General features: G+C 39.4%; 1 protein-coding gene across 1 annotated transcript in view; it reads left to right on the forward strand.

Annotated features, from left to right (window-relative positions):
* Positions 1 to 20412, forward strand: part of XRCC5 (X-ray repair cross complementing 5) — a 97055-nt gene that overhangs the window by 30910 nt on the left and 45733 nt on the right. Inside the window, exons 13-15 of the mRNA XM_024927953.4 lie at positions 1094 to 1227; positions 7994 to 8187; positions 19985 to 20078. Coding sequence (XP_024783721.2) covers positions 1094 to 1227; positions 7994 to 8187; positions 19985 to 20078 — 422 coding nt within the window. The remainder of the gene's footprint in view (positions 1 to 1093; positions 1228 to 7993; positions 8188 to 19984; positions 20079 to 20412) is intronic.

Here is a 20412-nt window from a genome sequence, read left to right on the forward strand (position 1 = left end):
GGGAGGGCCTTGAATTAGCAAGTTCAAGATAGTGTTGGCTGTGCCATTGCCTGAAACCTCCATGGTTTCACCATGAAAAGTCCATAAATGGGTAGAAAAGAAATATCTGATGATAAATACCTGTATGCTCTTTTATTTTGTTGTAGCTGTACAAAAGGGATATTTGAAAAGGTGCAGAATAGAAGTATAATGTACTTTTTAGGAACTACTTACTCTTTTCCACCTTTTGCCTGGTGACTGTGAATGTTCCAGAAATAGTGCCTCAGGTTCAACAGCTGAACTGCTGTATGAATCAGCAAAATGAAAGTTACACACAGTAGTTTAGGCAGAAGTATTTTTGGGAGAATTGCCTTTCGTCCATATTGCTTTGGGCTGTACCATTTTTATTGACTGAGTAGATTTTTATTGAGGAGCACTTGTTTTTTATTAGTATTAGGAGAGACCTAAGGAAAGAGGATGTCGTATTTCTGCTCTCATGGAACTTGAGAGTTTGAATGGAGTAGGGCAAGACATGTACGCAGGTGTGATTAGTGTCACGGAGGCATTGAGAGAGGAGAGAGCTTATTCAGCCTCAGTAGATTGTGAAGGAATCAGCTCACCCTGATCCAATGGTGTCTTCCTGTTAAGGTGCTGTACTCTGATAAAAGTTATATTAAAGTCATTAAAATGCTTATGCTTCATTACCAGAGAGGTTTTTTCTTTTTAATGTTTTTCTTCTTTAGCTAATTACTAGTTTTTAAAATATTAGCTCAATGGATACTAAATATTTTGTTCCAGTCTCCTTATAGGGATTGGTTTTTATATGGCTGTATTCCTCTGAAACAAACTTTCTTGCTTTTGATCTGATACTCCATTGTCAAAGGCTCACTGAATGGTAGAACTGGAACCTAATCAGTCAGTCACTCTAAATCGATCTTTTCATGGATAAGAAAACCAAGACTTGGGTTAAATACGTGCATAGCTAGAGAATACTTTGGCAGGGCCAGGACTGTATAACCTGCCAATATTGCCATGGATAGCTCTACGTAGAAAGCATTTGTTTTAGTGGAGAATAATGGAAATAATCATTTTTCTTTCGGCTTCTCTGTTTAAGAGGCACAGTTGAATGCTGTTGATGCTTTGATTGACTCCATGAGCTTGGCAAAGAAAGATGAGAAGACAGACACCCTTGAAGACTTGTTTCCAACCACCAAAATCCCAAATCCTCGATTTCAGAGATTATTTCAGGTGAGAGAAGAAGGATGAACAAGTCATATTTCTTTTAAATGAAAGAGAGCTAAGTGCAAAGTTGCGGTAATTGGCCAGTCCTAAATAAATGTCTTTTTTCTCTGAAGGCCCCATTTGCTCTATTTAATGGAAGAATAACATCTTCCTCTCCTACTTCAGAAGGTAAAAATATTCTGAGCTCTTAAAAAGAAAAATAAAGTTGGAATGCTTTCTTTCTTTTCTTTTCTTTTTTTTTTTTTCTGGAAGAAGCTTACTTTAACAAAAAAAATACAGGAAGGCCAGTTGCCCATGCTGGAGTGCAGTGTTGTGATCATAGCTCACTATAGCCTCAAACTCCTGTGCTCAAGCACTCTTCCGGCCTCAGTCTCCTGAACAGCTGGGATTGCAGGCACGTGCCACCATGCCTGGCTCATTTGTAAAAATTTTTGTGAAGACAAGTCTTGGCCACGTGCGGTGGTTCACGCCTGTAATCCCAGCACTTTGGGAGGCTGAGGCAGGTGCATCACTTGAGGTCAGGAGTTCAAGACCAGCCTGGCTAACATGGTGAAACCCTGTCTCTACCAAAAAATAAAAAAATTAGCCAGGCATGGTAGCACGTGCCTGTAATCCCAGGTTCTCAGGAGGCTGAAGTGGGAGAATTGCTTGAACCTGGGAGATGGAGATTGGAGTTAGCCGAGATCACGCCCCTGTACTCCAGCCTGGACGACAGAATGAGACCGAGTCTTTAAAAAAAAAGAAAAAAAAAGGTTCCTAGGCTGGTCTTTAACTCCTGGGCTCAAGCATTCTGAGTAGATGGGACTCCAGGTGTATACAGTTGCCCCCAGCCAGATGCCTCTTTTATATTTTTTCAGGCTTTTCTCCTGTATTGTATGTAAATAACACTTTTCTTCGTTTTCTATATCAAAATAGTAGGAGAGCTTATATGAACTCTATAATAATATAACATTGTTAGAGAAGAAGTGTTCTAATGCCACATTTCTCAAAAATTTCATAATTAAAGGGAGCATAGGGGTCAGATAAAAAGGTTATATTGTGAAATTATTAAAGAATAATTAAAATACAGAAAATATAAAAAATCTTCTGAATCTGAGTCCAAAGGAATTGGAAGGCAGAGATTGGATTAAGGTAAATTGGGGAAGTTGACAAGAGAGCTGACTTATGCTGAGGAAGGGGAGGGCTAGACCAAGGTTGAAGGAGAAAGGAATATTCCAGTCCTGGATTCAGTTGATGACAGCAGGACATAGGCTTCTCTGACCCCCACAAAACTGAAAAAAAAATTATACAAGCGGCTTTTTAAGGCAAGCTGTTGCTCACAGAGGAGTAGAGGGCCCTTTTCTGCAGGTTGGGGGTAACAGGGCATGTGCTGCAGAGACCACAGATTCTCCCTTATGACTCACTTCATGAAACATCTGTAACTAACTTAAGTCCCTATTGGGGCTTGTGATTTGAGGGATCCTCTACTTGAAAGAAACTGCCTGTTTTTTTGATGCTTGTAATTCTTTTAAGTAGTGAAAAAAATCTTTTGTTCTAAAATTAGAGATGTGAAGCTTAACATGTGAAGACTTGACTCTGAATACTCATGCCCCTCAGTTTATGATGGGGATACACGCCTATAAACCCATCTAAGTTGAGAATATAAGTTGAAAATGCATTTACTACACCTAACCTACCGATCATCATAGCTTAGCCTCACCTACTTTAAATGTGCTCAAAACACTTCACATTAGCCTACAGTTGGGCAGAATCATCTGACAATATCATGCACTGTAAAGGTTGTCTACCCTTGGGAGCTGCAGCTTGATATCACTGCCCAGCATTGCAAGTGTCCTACTGAGTTCTACTGAATGAGTATCGCTTTCACACTGTTGTAAAGTGCAAAAATTGTAAATTGAACCATCATAAACCAGGGACCATCTGTACTCTAGCATGCTAAGTGTAATGAAGTATAAATTACAGATATAAAAATCCTTTGGTGTTTTTTTGGCAAATGTACTTGAAGACCTAAAGCCTTGTGCCATTTGTAGGAAAGGTAGGAGCAGACCAGTTCAAAGCTTACCAAAATGGTTCACTGTGGAGAAAAAGAGAAACTTCTATTAATACTATTTTGCACACTTATCTACAGTAGGTTGTATTTATCTTTAATAAATGCTTATTGGAATAACAAACAGATACAAGCCATAAATGCAGGCATTTTTATATTCCAAAGCTGCTGCAAGCACGGGCTTTAATTTTTATTAGTTTGTTTTGTGGGGGAGAGTTTTTAATATGGCTTATCTGTATAAAGAAGTATCTTTACTAGGATACATAAACTTAAAAAAAACTTATTTATTGAGTACTAACAATGAACCACGTGCGAAAGATACTATAAGCTTCTTTTTTTTTTTTTTTTTTTATTTTGAGACGGAGTCTCACTCTGTCACCCAGGCTGGAGTGCAGTGGCGTGATCTTGGCTCACTGTGAGCTCTGTCTCCTGGGTTCACACCATTCTCCTGCCTCAGCCTCCCGAGTAGCTGAGACTACAGATGCCCGCCACCACGCCCGGCTAATTTTTTTTTTTTTGTATATTTAGTAGAGACGGGGTTTCGCTGTGTTAGCCAGGATAGTCTCGATCTCCTGACCTTGTGATCCGCCCGCCTCGGCCTCCCCAGAGTGCTGGGATTGCAGGCATGAGCCACTGCACCCGGCCAAGCTTACTTCTTTTATGGACCCCTCTAGAAGAATGAGAAAAGTAGAGAGAGAAAAAACCAGTAGTTAAAACAGTGGTGGGAAAACACCATGAGAATAAGAAGAAAAAGATTTTTGCAAGTGGGTGACTTAGGGAAGGCTTTGCTAAGGAATTAGCATTTGGACAGAGTTCTAAAAGAACAAAGGCGGTGCATGTTGTAAGGAGGGCATGCCATGCAAAATAAATAACATGGAAAAGCATGAAAATATGAAGAGCCAGGATGTGGATCCCTTTGGCTGCAGAATAAGTTCTGTATGGGGAAATGATGGAAAACGTGACAGAGAAGGTAAGTAGTAAGTAGGTTGTGAATACCTTGTATGCCATACTCAGTCATTTGGATTTTACAGCAGTGGGTAATTAAAGAATTTTCAGTGGCCCACTTGAAGGCTTAAGAGTTAAAGCAGTGATGGAGAGAGTGGAGACGAGAATCAATTCTTAAGGCATTTAGAAGGTATAGATAGAACTTGAGTGATTGATGGAAAATAAAGAGGAATTGAAGATAACAGGATCCTAGCTTGGGTGACTGAAAAGATGATGTCACCATTCAATATGATAAGGAATACAGAATGAGCAGGTGGAAAATATAATTCATTTATTTTCACAAGTGTTAAATTTGAGAAAATCTATTGGATATCCTGGTACAGACACTCATTGGGAAGTTACAAACAGGGTTGCAGAGCCCAGAAGACAAGTCAGGTCTAAACACAGATTTGAGAGTCCTCCTCATTGAGGCAGAAAGACAAGTGAGTAAGATTGTCTGGGAGAGCACACTGGGTGAGTAGGAGAGAGAACAAAGTAGAGAACTGCAACACGTGAGTGAACAATTAGACATATAAAAAAGGGTTGTTACAAAACCAAACCAAATGCTCCTACCTCCATACCCCAACAAAAATCAGCGAGGTAGAAAACTAGGAGAAATGCATCTTGGAAGGCACAGGAAGAGAAGAGTTGGAAAGGAAGGAATCGCAAGTCAGATGCACAATGGGGAGTAGAGGTGAGCTTAGCAAAGGGTCTTTAGGAATTTGTAGTCCAGTTTGAGGACTTTGGGGACACAGAATCAGTTGAGTAATGGTGTGCAAGCCAGGTTACAATGCCTAGATGAGAAAGACTTTCTGATGAAGGGAGAGAGAAAGAGAGGACACAGTAATCTATAGGAGGTTGTGGGATCCAGGAAGGCCACTTTTTTCTTTTTGAAATACCTACAGTTAAGGGTAAATGAGCTTGGAGAAGGAGAGAGAGATTAATAATTAATTTGTTATCAAGAGGTTAATTTAATTCTAATTTTGGAAAGAAATGCTGAAAATATATCTTGTCAAGTATACAGTTAAAACCACTTTTTAAATAATTGATACAATGGTGCTAAAATCAGTATATTAGTAACTTTTGAGCTATTGTGGTCTGTAGGTTTTTCCTCTAATCTTTTTCAAATTGTAAAAATCACATCCAGTAACAGTTGCTTAAAAGAGAAATAAATAGGTGATCTCAGCTTCCCATCTGCTCAGAAATGTCACTTTCTCATAATCCCATTTTTTTAGTGCATTGGGAATTTTTACCTGAATGAATTTCGTAAGTATCTCGCTTAGCTTAATTTGCCTAAAATGTGACCTTTCAGAAAATATGAGAGGGAGGTTGGCACTTCAGAAAATCTCTTGTAGATCCTTTATTATTGACTTACGGATGATGACACTGAAAAGATTGCCTGGGGTTTATGCTGAAAATCTGGAATGTTTTACAGTAGGAAGGCTGGGTAGGATACTTGTCCATTGGTTGTTCTAGCCCTTTTCCAAGAAATGTCAATTGGATATCACAGATAGAATCTTCAGGAGTTTATGAGAGGTAGTCTGCTATGTTGGGTGTTTGATTACTGCTTTACATCTTTAGGACTTTCTAAGCTGTTCAGGTATTTTAATGAACCAAGGGAGAGCACTGTGAATAAAGGATTATGCATAATAAGAAGGTGGTGAGGGGGTAGATTCACAGAGTTTGGGATCTTTTGGATTTGCTTAAACAGTTTGGGGATTACCTTGCTTTACATTGAATAGGCCTGATGTTACTGATGCTCAAGGGAAAGTCAAGTAATTACGAAAGAAGAAAGCAGGCATCAAACTCAGACAAACAAATGAATATACTATGGAGAAGGAATAGTTGTGGTTGGTGGTTGAAATGGGGAAGGGAGCAGGGAGAAGCGCATGGAATTTCTGGAGGAAATTGGTACTTAATTCCTACTTCAGGGTTTTCGAAACTTACAGGACATTGACTCTTGGATGATACTCACTATTAAACCTAAGCATCTTTTATTTTTTTAGAATAGAAACTTTCAGCTTACGTTTTCTTCAGTGTAGGAAAGGAGTCCAGGGGGCCAGGGGATAGTATAAATCACATGCTTTGTGATAGGAGCAGTATTTTGAAATTACAGGAGCTCTTCAGCTCCCTGGTGTTTTGTTTGTTTTTTTTAGAATTACCAATTTATAAGTTGTTTAAAAGTGGGAATAGTTATACCTTAATTTTGGAATTAATCTTCATCGAAGGAAGGAAAACATCAATAAACTGATAGTTTCATTTCTTTCTTTGTTTTTTAATGACATCTAATCTTACTGCTTACCTTTCTATACTCCTTTTAGAGCATTTCCTTTTCTGGGCAGGCCAAAGGCCTGGCCCAGTAGACTCGAGGCAGGATAGGTGGTTGAATGAGGTGGCATGCTGTGTAGAACTTCACTCACATGGGCAGTGGAGAATTTGCCCTGGCCTTGAATTTGGCGCCCCTCCCCCTTGGTGTTGCTTCTTGACACCGCTGTCAACAACTAGAGCCCTGGAAAAGAGCACTTTATTCCTTCAGCTGTTATCTGCCAGGTGCTTATTATGTGCCAGGTAGTATTTTTGGTGCTTAGAATTCATTCAGCAGTAAAGAAGAGAAGAGCCCTACTTGTAAGGAGGAGGGTTAGATAATAAACAAGTAAACTAAAAAATTGATAATTTTAGATAATGATGGAGGCTATAAAAAATATAAAATAAGGGAAGTGACAGAAAATGACTGGGGTGGTAGAATAGGGGTGGAGGGGCTACTTCATATAGAGTGTCAGGGAAGGCCTCTCTGCAGAGATAGTATTTCAGCAAAGACTAAAATGATTTTTAAAAAAAGGGCAAGGGTGGAGCTGACTCTGTTGAGGTTTAGGGAAAGACAGAGGAGGCAGAGGTAGTGTTAAGCCCAGGCCCCAAAGTTAGGATGAGCTTGGTGTATGAGCGAAGCAGGAGCCCAGCCTATTGGGGTTGTGAGTGAGGAGAACAAGTGGCTGGTGATGTGATCGAGGAGGCAAGCAGGGCTGCATCATAGGACCCTAGGGTATGGTGAGCAGTTCATTCTCGGACCACTTCCAGTCAGACAGTGGAAGGAGAAGCCGGGAAACCAGTTAGAAGGTGACTGGTAGGCCAGGGATGAGGTGATAGGGCCTGGGCAAGAATGGTAGCAGTGGGGAGAGAGAAAGGTGGATGGACTTGTGCTGAAAAGTGCAAACTCAGCACTCAGGGACAACTCAGTATTCTCATCTCTTTTGCAGACCTCTCTCTGGGACTCACTGAGCATGGACAGCTTCCCTGTAGCCACCTGTTTCATCCACCACATGGCATTCTCTGAGATTAAGTGAGGGAGAAAGCACAGCATGATTAAGAGAGAGAAAAGGATTATAACAAGAAAGTTATAATCCCAGATTATCAGGTCTTAGAATTAGGTATTTTAGGGAATCTTGTATATTCCCCAAGTAGTAAAAGCAACAGCTTTGATTTATAAGGTGAGGCTCCTTTCCAGGAGGTCCAGAGCAGAAGATACTGTTGCTAGGCTTGGATCTATTTTTACAGTTGGTTTTAGGTGTTGACCAATATCCTGCCAACAAAGGTGGTTCTAGGTGAATCCTCTTGATTGTTTTTTACATGTGGTATGAATCACTTAGCCCTCCCACACTAAAGGTGGAGGATCCCTGATAAGAAAATATAAAGAAGCCATATATGTCTCCATCTGTGTTTTAAAATCCTTACTTTTTCCAACAGTGTCTGCTGCACAGAGCTTTACATCCCCGGGAGCCTCTACCCCCAATTCAGCAGCATATTTGGAATATGCTGAATCCTCCCGCTGAGGTGACAACGAAAAGTCAGATTCCTCTCTCTAAAATAAAGACCCTTTTTCCTCTGATTGAAGCCAAGAAAAAGGATCAAGTGACTGCTCAGGAAATTTTCCAAGACAAGTAAGTACTTGGTATAGTTGCATTTAACATTGGGGTACATAAGAGTTGTGGTCATTTTGGAGTGGCTCTGGAAGTGTCACATAGGGGTCTATGGAATTTAAAAGGTGAGAGGAAGAAGCCTTTTGCTATTTGGCCCTTATATTGAAATATTGATTTCTTATATCTGTCTGCTGTGATCATATTTTATCCTTGCTGTTCACTTTGGATTTAGAGCTACCTTCTGGGCTGATGACTTTTTGATCAGCATCAGATTCTTGGTGAATTATATATAATGTATAATCAGATAAGTTTCTGAATATCTAAGGCTAAATGTTACCCTTTTTAAAGTAAAGTACTGAGAATGAGTGTGTTGAAGATCATAGGTTTTTTGGGTTGGGAGGAGATTAGATGTTGGGGATGTCAATGAGATTTTTGGAGGAAAAGTGGGAACAAGAGTGAAAAACTATCAATTCTTCAGCCGTTCTATTAGTGTATCAGTGATGTATTTGTGCTATTGGGGAGGTGTTTGTAGTTTTAAGTATTGCAAAATGCTTTTCATATACACTTAAATCAAGCTTACAACTGGCTATTAAGTTTTTTCCCTCTTCTGTTCACAATCTGTGTCAGCTTCCATTCAAAACAAAACAAAAATAAAACAAGAAGAAATTGTTGTTGCTTATCCAGAATTATTTGAGTATGTAAAATTGATTTTTACCAGGTTTAGGTCAACCAGTTATTGGTGACTGTTTTTTCTCAAGCTGGAATAATCTATACATTTCTTTTGGCTGTATTTTGAAATCTGATTTGAAACCATGAATTTTTTTCCCTTTTTTATTTGATTTTTCTCTCCACAACTATCTTTATTGACAAAGCTTCTTATTTATAAATACCCCAGTGGAGAAGTATTGAGTAATTTCCGGAAGTCTTCACAGGTTTCTATAAATCATTGATTTAGAGAATTACTGTCTAAATTGAATAGAAAGTTGTGCACATTCTGTGACTTTCTAAAGGTTAACATCCAAGCTTTGTCAGAATTGAAAAAAAAAATCATGTACTTGGTTCCTCCGCACCAACTGCCCGCCTCCCATAAGACCATCTCTCAAGGAAATTGATAGATTGTTTCTTGATAGATTTTATGATGTGCATTTCTTACACATCCTGGAGAGGTTTTCATTTCTGTTTAGTCTATCGTTCTACACAAGAAGACTGTCCCTAAAAATTCACTTTCCCCCTGCTATCCTTATCTACCTTCTGGATTTGTATTTTAAAACAGTTCAATAAAAGTCTGCAGCCTTTTCTTTCTATGACACCTTGCTCAAGTCTCACTGCAATCACAGAGCTATTCTCTCTCTGTGTGTTAAATCTCCAGTCCGTGATCTTGATTACCTTCTGGCGTTGTGGGAAAGAAATGGGCCATTTTCTGCTCTTCCCTTTGATTAAAATGTAAATTAGCTAGTTAAAAAAAGCACACCACCCAGACCCAGAAGGATGCAGTTCTGTCGTTTGATCCCTGCTATGATCACACCTTTGGCTCTGGTCCTGCTGGGCACTCTTCTGGAAGCTTGGGTGTGCTGAGCTTCTTGTTCTTTGCTCCCATAATGGCTCACAGCATAGCTAAGTTAATCTTGCAGGGGCCTGAGAAGTATCTTACTCACACACGCTTGCTCACGCTCCTATTCTCTCTCTCTTCTGAGAAAGCTTAGTTTTTAAGAATTGCAGAAATGATTCATTTAGCAAATATTGAGTACCACCTGTATTCAAGAAGAATGGTTCAGTCCTTTCTACAAGTTTCTAAAACCCCTCAATTTTGATGATAAAGCTCCAGTCAGTTCTAGAGGTAGTTTTTCCAAGGAAAGAAAAAATTGCCAACAATTCGCAATGTTTTTGTATATATTCATCATCTCTGGATCCAGGGTACATATTTCTAGTGGAGGGGAGAGGGGCTAAGATCAGGAGTGGACAAATGTCTGTTCAGGAAGTTTAATCATCTTAAGAGCTGGGAATCATTCCAGTTTTTTCACTTGATATGATTTTGGTGAAATAATTTTACCTTTATGAGATTTTCTTCACCTAAAGAAAAATCTCAAGAGATACTATAACAATGAACAAAGATATTAAAGCACTTTGAGCAACTGTCATCCTTCACTTAACGACAGGGATACATTCTGAGAACCGTGTCATTAGGCAATTTCGTTGTGCGAATGTCACAGAGTGTACTTACACGAGCCCACATGGTAGAATCTACTACACATCTAGGCTATGTGGTATGGCCTTTTGTCCCCAAGGTACAAACCCGTGCAGTGTGTTACTATACTGAATACTGTAGGCATTTGTAACAAAGAGGTATTTGCATATATAAACGTATCTAATGATAGATGCCTAGGGAGGCTGAGGTGGGCAGGTAACCGAGGTCAGGAGTTCGAGACAGTCTGGCCAACATTTTTAGTAGAGAATCCCTATCTCTACTAAAAATACAAAAATGAACTGAGCGTGGTGGTGTGTGCCTATAGTCCCAGCTACTCGTGAGGCTGAGACAGGAGAATCTCTTGAACCTGGGAGGCAGAGGTTGCAGTGAGCTGAGATCATGCCACTGCACTCCAGCCTGGGCAACAGAGCGAGACTCCATCTTAATTAAAAAAGAAAAATAAAAGAAAACGTAATGCTTTGCGCTATGATGTCATGACAGCCCTGATGTCACAAGGCGATAAGAATTTTTCAGTTTCATTATAATCTTATGAGACCACCATTGTATATGTGGCTCATCATTGACCAAAACGTCATTTCGTGGCCCAGGAATGTATTTGGAGGGAAGGCAATAGTCAAAACCTAAAGCAATAATAGTATCATATCTATAAAAACATTGAACCTTTGAGAAGATCTGATATTTGTCTTGGACTTGTTGAATACCTAGTGTTAGAAGTGATTTCATTTCAAGAGGATAAGAGCACCATTTGACACTGCAGTCCCCAAATATACTAAATTATTACCCTCATCATATAAAAGCATTGCTTCCATTTATGTTGCTGTACACGCTTGACATGAAAATGTCATCTCTTGGACGGGGAACTTGCATGAGAATTCGGACATCTCAGGTCTAATCCTGCTTGTGCAGCTGATGTATACGTGATCTTGATTTCTGTTTATGCAGGTGGTCTAAAGCTTTCTGCTCTTTTCAGGTCCACGAAGACTCCTTCTCACTTACTCTCAGCAGACATCCTCACTTGGTTAATGGTTAAGACTTCAGACTCCAGAGTCAGCCAATATGAGTCAGACCCCTTGCTCTGCAGTGTGGCCTTAGGCATAGGTTACATATCCTCTCAAAGCCTCAGTTTCCTCATGGGTAATATAGGGATAATAGGAATATCTGTCTCATAGAGTTGTCATGGGGGTTAATGCGAGCAGTGTATGCTGTTCACTCTTGTATCCCTAGGACCTGGCAAAGTGCCTAGCAAATAGTAGGAACACAGTGTTTGGAGTAAATGATTTTAAAAATCCTAGTAATATGCCTGGCATGTTAGTAGTGACAATGACAGTAGAGGCCAATAGGTGGTGTATTAGCATCACTCATGCTGCTATAAAGAAATACCCAAGACTGGGTAATTTCTAAAGGAAAGAGGTTTGATTGACTCACAGTTCCACATGGCTGGGGAGGCCTTGGGAAACTTACAATCATGGCAGAAGGCGAAGGAGAAGCAAAGGTGCATCTTACGTGGCAGCAGGCAAGATCGAGTGTATATCAGCACAGAAGAAACTACCTTATATAAAACCATCAGATCTCATGAGAATTCACTCACTATCACAAGATTAGCATGAGGGAACCGCCCCCATAATCCATTCACTTCCCACCCGGTCTCTCCCTAAACACCTGGGGATTACAATTCAAAATGAGATTTGGGGCTGGGCTCAGTGGCTCATGCCTGTAATCCCAGCACTTTGGGAGGCCAAGGCAGGTGGATTACTTGAGGTCAGGAGTTCCAGACCAGCCTGTCCAACATGGTGAAACCCTGTCTCCACAAAAAAAAAATACAAAAATTAGTTGGCTGTGGTGGCACAAGCCTGTAATCCAGCCACTCGGGAGGCTGAGGCACGAAAATTGCTTGAACCTAGGAGGCGGAGGTTTGCAGTGGGCTGAGATCACACCATTACACTCCAGCCTAGGCAACAGAGTGAGACTGTCTTAAAAAAAAAGAGAGAGAGAAAAATTTGGGTGGGAACACAAAGCGTAACCATATCAGGTGAGAACTCCGCAGTTTTGTGGCCCATCTGATCTCAAAACATACCTGTTTTTGCATGTACCTCCCTTCTTTTCCTGTCTCAGTGAAATAGGGTATTTATTTCATCCTGCCTAAAGTGAATTCCTTTACCTGTGCCCTGGATCCTTTTTATCTTGTTTTTTTTTTTTTTTAATTTTAGTTTTTGAGACAGGGTGTCTCTCAGTCACCCAGGCTGGAGTGCAGTGGCAGGGTCACAGCTCACTGCAGCCTAGACCTCCTGGGCTCAAGTGATCTCCCAACTTGAGGATCCTCAGTAGCCTCCTGAGTAACTCACGCCGGCTAAGTTTTGTATATTTTGTCGAGATAGAGTCTTACTTTGTTCCCTAGGATGGATTCCTTTTTCTGCCTCATCTGGTACCTTAGGCCACTAATAATTTCTTCTCTCTTTCTGTATTTTTAGCTTCTCCCTCGCTACCACTAACTCCTTTCTTCTCTCATGTTAAATTTCTTTCATTTAACACAAAATAGTCCCCCTAGCTTCTTCCCTCTAATTACTACCTGTTACTAATTACTAATCTAATTATTATCTTTCCTTCCAGAAGCCAGGCTCTTGGAAGAATAGTCTATTCTGCAACCTTTCTCAGCTCTCATTCTCACCAGCTTTTGCCCCCACCACATCCTTGAAACTCATCTTTCAAAAGATACTAACTGCTAAATTCACTTCGGCTTTGTGGTTCTTTGCTTTCTTGACCTCTTTGAAGCACTTGACACTGTCAGTTATTCCTGCTTTCTTGAGACTCATGTATCTGTCTTAACTTCAGCTTCTCCAAATTTTTCTTTTCCAATCTTTGGCAGCTCCCTCTCAGATTCCTGTGGGGGCTGCTTTTGTGTGTTTTTGTGTTGATATTCTGTAGGATTTGTCCTCAGAAACAGCAAACATTTATTGAACCTTATGCTGAAGATAATGGGAAGCCATTAAAGCAAGAGTTTTTAATCAGGGTTCCAAAGATTGATATCAAGGAATCTGTGAACTACCTGAAATTATATTCAGACTTCAAAACTTAATATGTTAGGTGCTTTACATGATGCTAAGTGCTTTACACACATTATCTGTTTGGACCCACGTTGCCATCCTATGAAGTAGATTCTTCTATTGACCCCCAACTTAAAGCTCAGGAGACTCAGGATTAGAGAAGATGAGAAACTTGCCCAAGATTGTAGTTGGTAAGTGTTGGAGTAAGGATTTAAGCGTAGGCAGTCTGACTCCAGAGCTTGTACTTCAAACTGTAATGCCACTTTGCCTTAGCAATGCATGTCCCAAGACCTCTTTTTTATTTCAGAGCCTCAAAAACTACTAAATATCTATCTTCAGCTCAGATTTCTATCCCATCCACTAAATAGCTTAGGTGCCTGTAGGCCCCTCCAGTTCAGTAAGCCAGAAATGGCTTTGTTATCTGCTTTCTTCTTCCTGCTCCTTTCCAACCCCTCTTCATGCTATTATTCTCTATTTCAGTGAATGACACCTAATTTCTTGGGAGTCTTCCTTTTCTTTTACATTCTATATGTAATTGGTTTACCAAGTTGTATTACATTTACCTCAAATCTAACGCTTTCACTTAAGGTTAGTCTGGTGGCTAATGGCATTGATTTTGGGGTCGAATTTGGAGCTAAACTCAAGCATTTCCCCTTAAAAGCAGTTGAAATTGGCAAGTTGCTCAGTGTCAAGTGGCAATAACAAATGCCTGCCTTCCAGGAGGTTGGTTAGGAGAATGGGTGAGTACAGGATTAGTTCTTTCCCTTTACTGTGTGCTTTAAACAAGGGATCAAACTTTCTTCAGGCTTAGTTTGCTCATCTGTAAAAGGATGCTGATAATAGCTAACTCATAGGGTTGTTGCAAAATTTAACTGAGATAATTTAAATGTGTGTAACATAGTGACTAGCACATGGTAAGCATTAAAAAGAAACGTAAGCTCTTAATAGCATCGCCCACTGCCACTGCTTTTATGTAGGCCTTCTCATTTTAGCCTGCCTCACTGACATAAGCTCTTCACTAATTTCCCTAATTTGTCTTACCCCTTTCCAATTCATGCTGCTACCTGAGTGAGTTTAAAAAACAAACCTGATCCCATCACTGTCTTGCTTAAAATTCTTAAAAGTAGTGATTCTTAATCATGTGTGAAAGACAGAGAGTGCAGTGAACTCACTTGATACAAAATCTATGAACTGTCTTCCCAGAAAAATGCTTTAACATACTAGGTTTTGAAGTTTGGATATAATTTCTGGTAGTTCACAGATTCCTTGATGTCATCTTTGGACCCCCAATTAAAAAACCCTTGCTCTAATGGCCTCCCATTATCCTCAGCATAAGGTCAAACTCTTTTACACAGATGAGAGAATCCAGATAAGCAGAAAGAAAAGAGGCATCTATTCATAATCCAACTATCTAGAGAAAACCATTTTCTTTTTTTAAAGTAAATAAAAATGAACTTATTAAAAAAAAACCATTTATCATTTCACAACACATCAATAACCAAGTAGAAAATAAAAAAATATATAAAAGCCTGGGCAACATAGTGAGACCTCATCTCTACAAAAAATATAAAAATTAGCTAGGCATGATGGCATACACCTGTAGTCCCAGCTACTCTGGAGGCTGAGGCAGGAGGATCATTTGAGCAGCCCAGGGTTCAAGGTGGCAGTGAGCCATTATTATACCTGTGAATAGCCCCTGCACTCCAGCTTGGGCAACATAGTGAGGCTCCCATCTCAAAAAAAAAAAAAAAAAAAAAGACAAGGAACTAATAATTAGGATATACAAGGACCTCTTGGCAAATCAAAAAATAATTTTTCAATTTTTCCATGGAAAAATGGGCAAAGATTATAAAAAAGCAAATCACAGGAGCAGAAACTCAGCTGGCTTACAAGTGTATGAAGAGATCTTCAATCTCAATTAGTAATCAGAAATGTAAATCAAAGCAAAACATATTGGCAAATATTTTTAAACGTTAGATGATACCAGTTGGTGAGAATATGGGAGAAACAGGAACTTCTGTGTACTGCTAAGGGGGAATGTAAACTGTTACAGTAGGACATTAGAAGCAACCAGTGTACTCGTCACTAGGGGAAAATGGTCTGTAAACATGGTAGATCCATATCATGGATTATGCTGCAAGTAACAGCCACATCGACAGATCTCTAAGGTCACCACTGAAGGAAAATTAAGAAAAAGAATAAGATCTATAATAGCCTATATCATCTTGTACTTAAAAAGCACATACATAAAGCAGTACTGTGTAACTTAATAAAAATATATACACATCTAAGATGTATCTGATATATCGGTGGGTACAAGAGGGTAAGTGGGGTGCAGAGGGAGTGGGAAAATAACTATGAAGGGGAAAGGTACTAAAATACAATGAGAAGGGCCTGGCACAGCCCATATTTGATAATGTGCTAAGAAGTCATTAGAAATTTTGAATGACTGAATTCCCTATACCTGAGGTCCCCCTTTAAAAAGCTCACCCTTCTTATAGACGAAGAAGCGAAGACACTAAGTTACAATGATATAAATTAAGCTACCAATGACAAAGTGCTCAGTCAACCTTCTGCCTTGTGTTGATAACACTAACCTGCCCTAGTTATATCTAAAGAAAAATATACTTTCATACAGATTTCACAGCTTTTCAACATCCATATACCTGGAAAGATAAGAACATTTGTATATCCTTCCACATGAGTCCTTGTGATTCGTTGAGGCCATAGGTTAAGTTTCCTTTCAGTCATTCCAAGGAGAATCAGCATGACCAAGCAAAGCAGGTTCCAAAGGCAGGAAGCAGAAGCAATATGATGCTGTGGAGGTACCTTTCTGAAACAGTCTCTTCTGCTGTTGTGGGGTCTTTGGGCAACCCTTCAATTTAAGTGCTTGGCAACAAGTCTGCTGAGATAGGCTGACCTTGTAGCTTTTGTAGTCTCTATCGTACAGCACTGGTCAGATCTACATAAGCCTCATCGATGCTGACGCATTCAGTCACAGCAAAACAAGACTTCCTCCATCACTTCAACACTGGCTTCCCGGTACTTGGTGAGGTTAGCTTTCCCATGGTACTCACGAACTTGTGCCAGTAGAAGACCTGGACTTAACTTCTTTGCATCATCTGCCTACATGTAGTGACCCCAAATGCAAGAGCTTCATAACTCACTGCAATTATTCTACCACCTTCCATGATTTGTACTATACAGCTGCACAAGATTTATTCCTCAAATGAGGATTTTGCCACTGCTCCATTGGAACAAAGTCTATGTCCATGAGAGTAACCACACAATCCTGTCCAGTAGCCATTTTTCAAGGTAACAGACACTTGGCCAGACTGCCAGCAGTGGGTGCCGCAAATGCTGGGCTCGGTGCCCACTGGAAGGAAAATGGAAGAAGGGCTTTTGAATATCTTTTCGCCTTTCTGGGGAGAGTTTCGAGAGATTTATTCCCCGTGATGACAGAGGAACAGAGAAGGGGTCGTGAAGGATCCTGCCCAGGCGACCGTCCCCACAGTTCAGCAGGGATCAGCTGAGAGCAGTGTGCCCAGCAACAAAGCCACCAGACTGAGGACAGACAGCACGCATGCTGCCTAGAGAAAACCATTTTCTTTCCTCACGTTTTTTAATGCTCCTAATTAATGTATTTTCTAGCTCCTTTTCTCACTACTTCCCAGCTTTTGCACCTTATGCTTTAACCCAATACAACTATTTTCTTTTTTTTCGTTTTTTTTTTTTTGTTTTGTTTTTTGAGACGGAGTGTCGCTCTGTCACCCAGGCTGGAGTGCAGTGGCGCCATCATGGCTCACTGCAAGCTCTGCCTCCCGGGTTCACGCCATTCTCCTGCCTCAGCCTCTCGAGTAGCTGGGACTACAGGTGCCCGCCACCATGCCTGGCTAATTTTTTGTGCTTTTAGTAGAGGTGGGGTTTCACCGTGTTAGCCAGGATGATCTCGATCTCCTGACCTCGTGATCCGCCTGCCTCAGCCTCCCGAAGTGCTGGGATTACAGGCATGAGCCACCACGCCCGGCCAATACAACTATTTTCTATCCTCTGAAAGAGATAGGCTGCCTATCACAGTATTTTGTTAATTGTCTATATGTATACTTCAATTTTTATTTGGCTGAAGGTGTTGATGGTATATTAATTTTTGTATATTGAGAGTTTAGAGTCTAGCTTAGTGGCTGATATATAGTACATATTCAGTAAATACTAGGCTAAATAAGTGAATTGCAAAATTCATACATGTTTGTGAAAGAAAATAAGAAAGGAGAAAGAACAAATTACCCATGGTCTCATCATCCAGATGCACCAACTGCTGACATTTATATGTCTATTGTGATCTTGTGTGTATAAATTTCTACTTTCTAGAGCTTAGCGCCTTCATAGATAATTTAGGGAAGAGAGTCATTACCCTTTCCCACTTCACATAGAGATTATGAATTTAGTGTATGCAAAATTCCTAATAATGCTGTTAAATGATTTGGCCTGGAGAATATTAACCATACTAAATTTTACTGTGTTGTGCATATGACTGGGGCTACTTTTACTTGCCTGGTACGGGAAAATTGTGTATGTGTCTGTTTACCCTTCTTTCCCTAGAACCTCATTTTGGAGGGTTGAAGAAATTCTTCATGTGATTCAACTTCATATTCCCCCACAACTTAGCTTTTTATGTGTAATCCTTCTTAATACTACTATATAAGCTAATCTGTATTTGTGGAAGAGAATAGTTGATATACTGATGGTAGTTTTCATCATAGTGCTTTCCTAAGGAGCAGACTGAAACTCAGAGAGGTTTGTAGCTTACTAGACTCTAAACTCTAGATAGATAAAAATTAGTACACAGTGAACGCCATCAAGAAGGTATAAGATTTCAGGGCTAGTCAGTGGCAAAATCGAGACTAGAATCCAGGTCTTTTGACTCCAACTCTTCAGTAGTTTAATGTTGTTGGCTTGTCTCTTGGGAAGAACTGGCAAAGGTTAATTGAAATGACTGGCTCTGACCTTTTTTTTTAAAACAGACTCAACTTCTAATGGAATTTCATTCTACCTTGGATTTCTCCTTTTTTTCTTTCATTTTTCCACGAAGGCTTTGTGTTTATTTTTTATTCTACTTGCAAGAAAAGAGTTCTGGGTGACTTACCCCTTGTAATGTTTCCTGGTTCCCACCCTTCTGTCTTCTACTTTGCTCTTGTCTACTTCTCAAAGGGAAAACATTTAGTGGTGAATGGGAAAGATGCCAAATAATGAAAATTTTAATTCATGGATGTATGGCTGTGATGATTACTTTAGTTCTTTTACCTACCTCTAAGAGGAAATTCATTATTGAAATTGAGGAAGCCCATATATGTTTTATTTTCTCTTTGCTTCATTTTATTTTTAAAATTTATTTTTGCTTCATTTTAAAAATAACTTCATTTTCAAGCCTCATTGTCTGAAGGTTGAGGCTTTGAGCAAAAAAACAACACATTTAGAAATTCTAGTCCTGAAAATTGCTGAGAAATTTTAACTGTTCTCATAATAAAATAAGTAAATGAAATAATGCATATGATAATTAGCTTAATTCAGCTATTTCACAATAAATGCATATTTTAAAACATTTTGTACATGATAATATATACAATTTTTATGTTAAAATAAATGAATTTTTAAAATTTCTAGATCTTGGTTACTAATTCTCTTATCATTTAGCCATTTCTGATGGCTGCTTTTGCCCTAGATTGCATTTCTCTCTGGGAGAAAAAAATCTTCATTTCTTTATGTTCAGCAGCTTAAGGGAGATTACAGGCAGAGTCTTTGGATTTGATTTTCTTCTCTTTTGCAATTAACTTGACCTCCTCTCGACTTTAAGACAGGCTGTTAAAGCCAGCATGTTGCTTGAGGCAAGATGTTTGATATACTTTTCCTTAGCACACAGATGCTACTGGACTGTTAGCATATTGCACAAAACAGAATTAGGTTTATAAAAGAACAAATTAAAAGTTTTCGGGGAAGTTTTTTTTTTATAGTTTACGACTTCTTTAAGAGGGAAAGCTCTTGCGTAGTTAATTAAGGATTGTCTAGTAAGTTTTGACAGTTGTAAACAGAGGCTTATAAAGCTCTAACATACATGATGGAGAAAACGCGTTGTTAGACACAAAGGTCTTCTGTGTACATGGAAAGCTAATAGCTGTCAATTCTGAGACAGGAACTAGAAAATAATATCTGAAGAGTAAATGGATTTCTTACTTAAATGTTAAATTTCCATTATCTGTGCTTGCAGTTTCATCTTTTCCAAGGACCTTATGATGTGATTGCTTAATTCTGATTCTCATACTGCTGTGAAACAAAGCCAGGGCTGCTTCAAGTTAGGCCCTTAGGAGCCCGGTGACTGGGAAAGGGAGGCAGCTTGTTTGTAGAAGGACTACATGTAGCTATTGTTTTTCTTTTCTTTTTCTTCTTCATTATTTTTCTTTTCTTCTTCTTCTTTTTTCTTTTTTTTTTTTTTGGTGCTTGGAAAATAAGTTTCACAATAGCAATCTGGTTTTGTATTGTTTGTTCTAAGAGAAATTTTTTTTTTTTTCTTTTCTAGCCATGAAGATGGACCTACAGCTAAAAAATTAAAGACTGAGCAAGGGGGAGCCCACTTCAGCGTCTCCAGTCTGGCTGAAGGCAGTGTCACCTCTGTAAGCTAAACTTTTCAAGTGCGCTTCCCGCTTTGCAGGAAGGTTGGGGCTTGAGGGAGAGTGCATCAATTTTTGTTAGTCCGTTCTTACCACTTTCAAGTAAGATCATGATCACTTTCTCTGGTCCTTGCTCTATAGAAGCCAAAAAGACCCATTCCATACTTCTTTAAGTAATTATTATCATGAATTGCCTACAGAATTATCTATATGATATAAGGTATATAGAGCTCTTTATAGAACGTGGAACATCTCAATGTTGAGATTTTGCTGTTGGCATTATTTTGCAGCTTTTCAACTAGTCAAAATGATAGGATAAGTGGGGCTTAGTGATACG

This window comes from Pan paniscus, chromosome 13, assembly GCF_029289425.2.
Source record: "Pan paniscus chromosome 13, NHGRI_mPanPan1-v2.0_pri, whole genome shotgun sequence".
NCBI classification, from domain to species: Eukaryota; Metazoa; Chordata; class Mammalia; order Primates; family Hominidae; genus Pan; species Pan paniscus.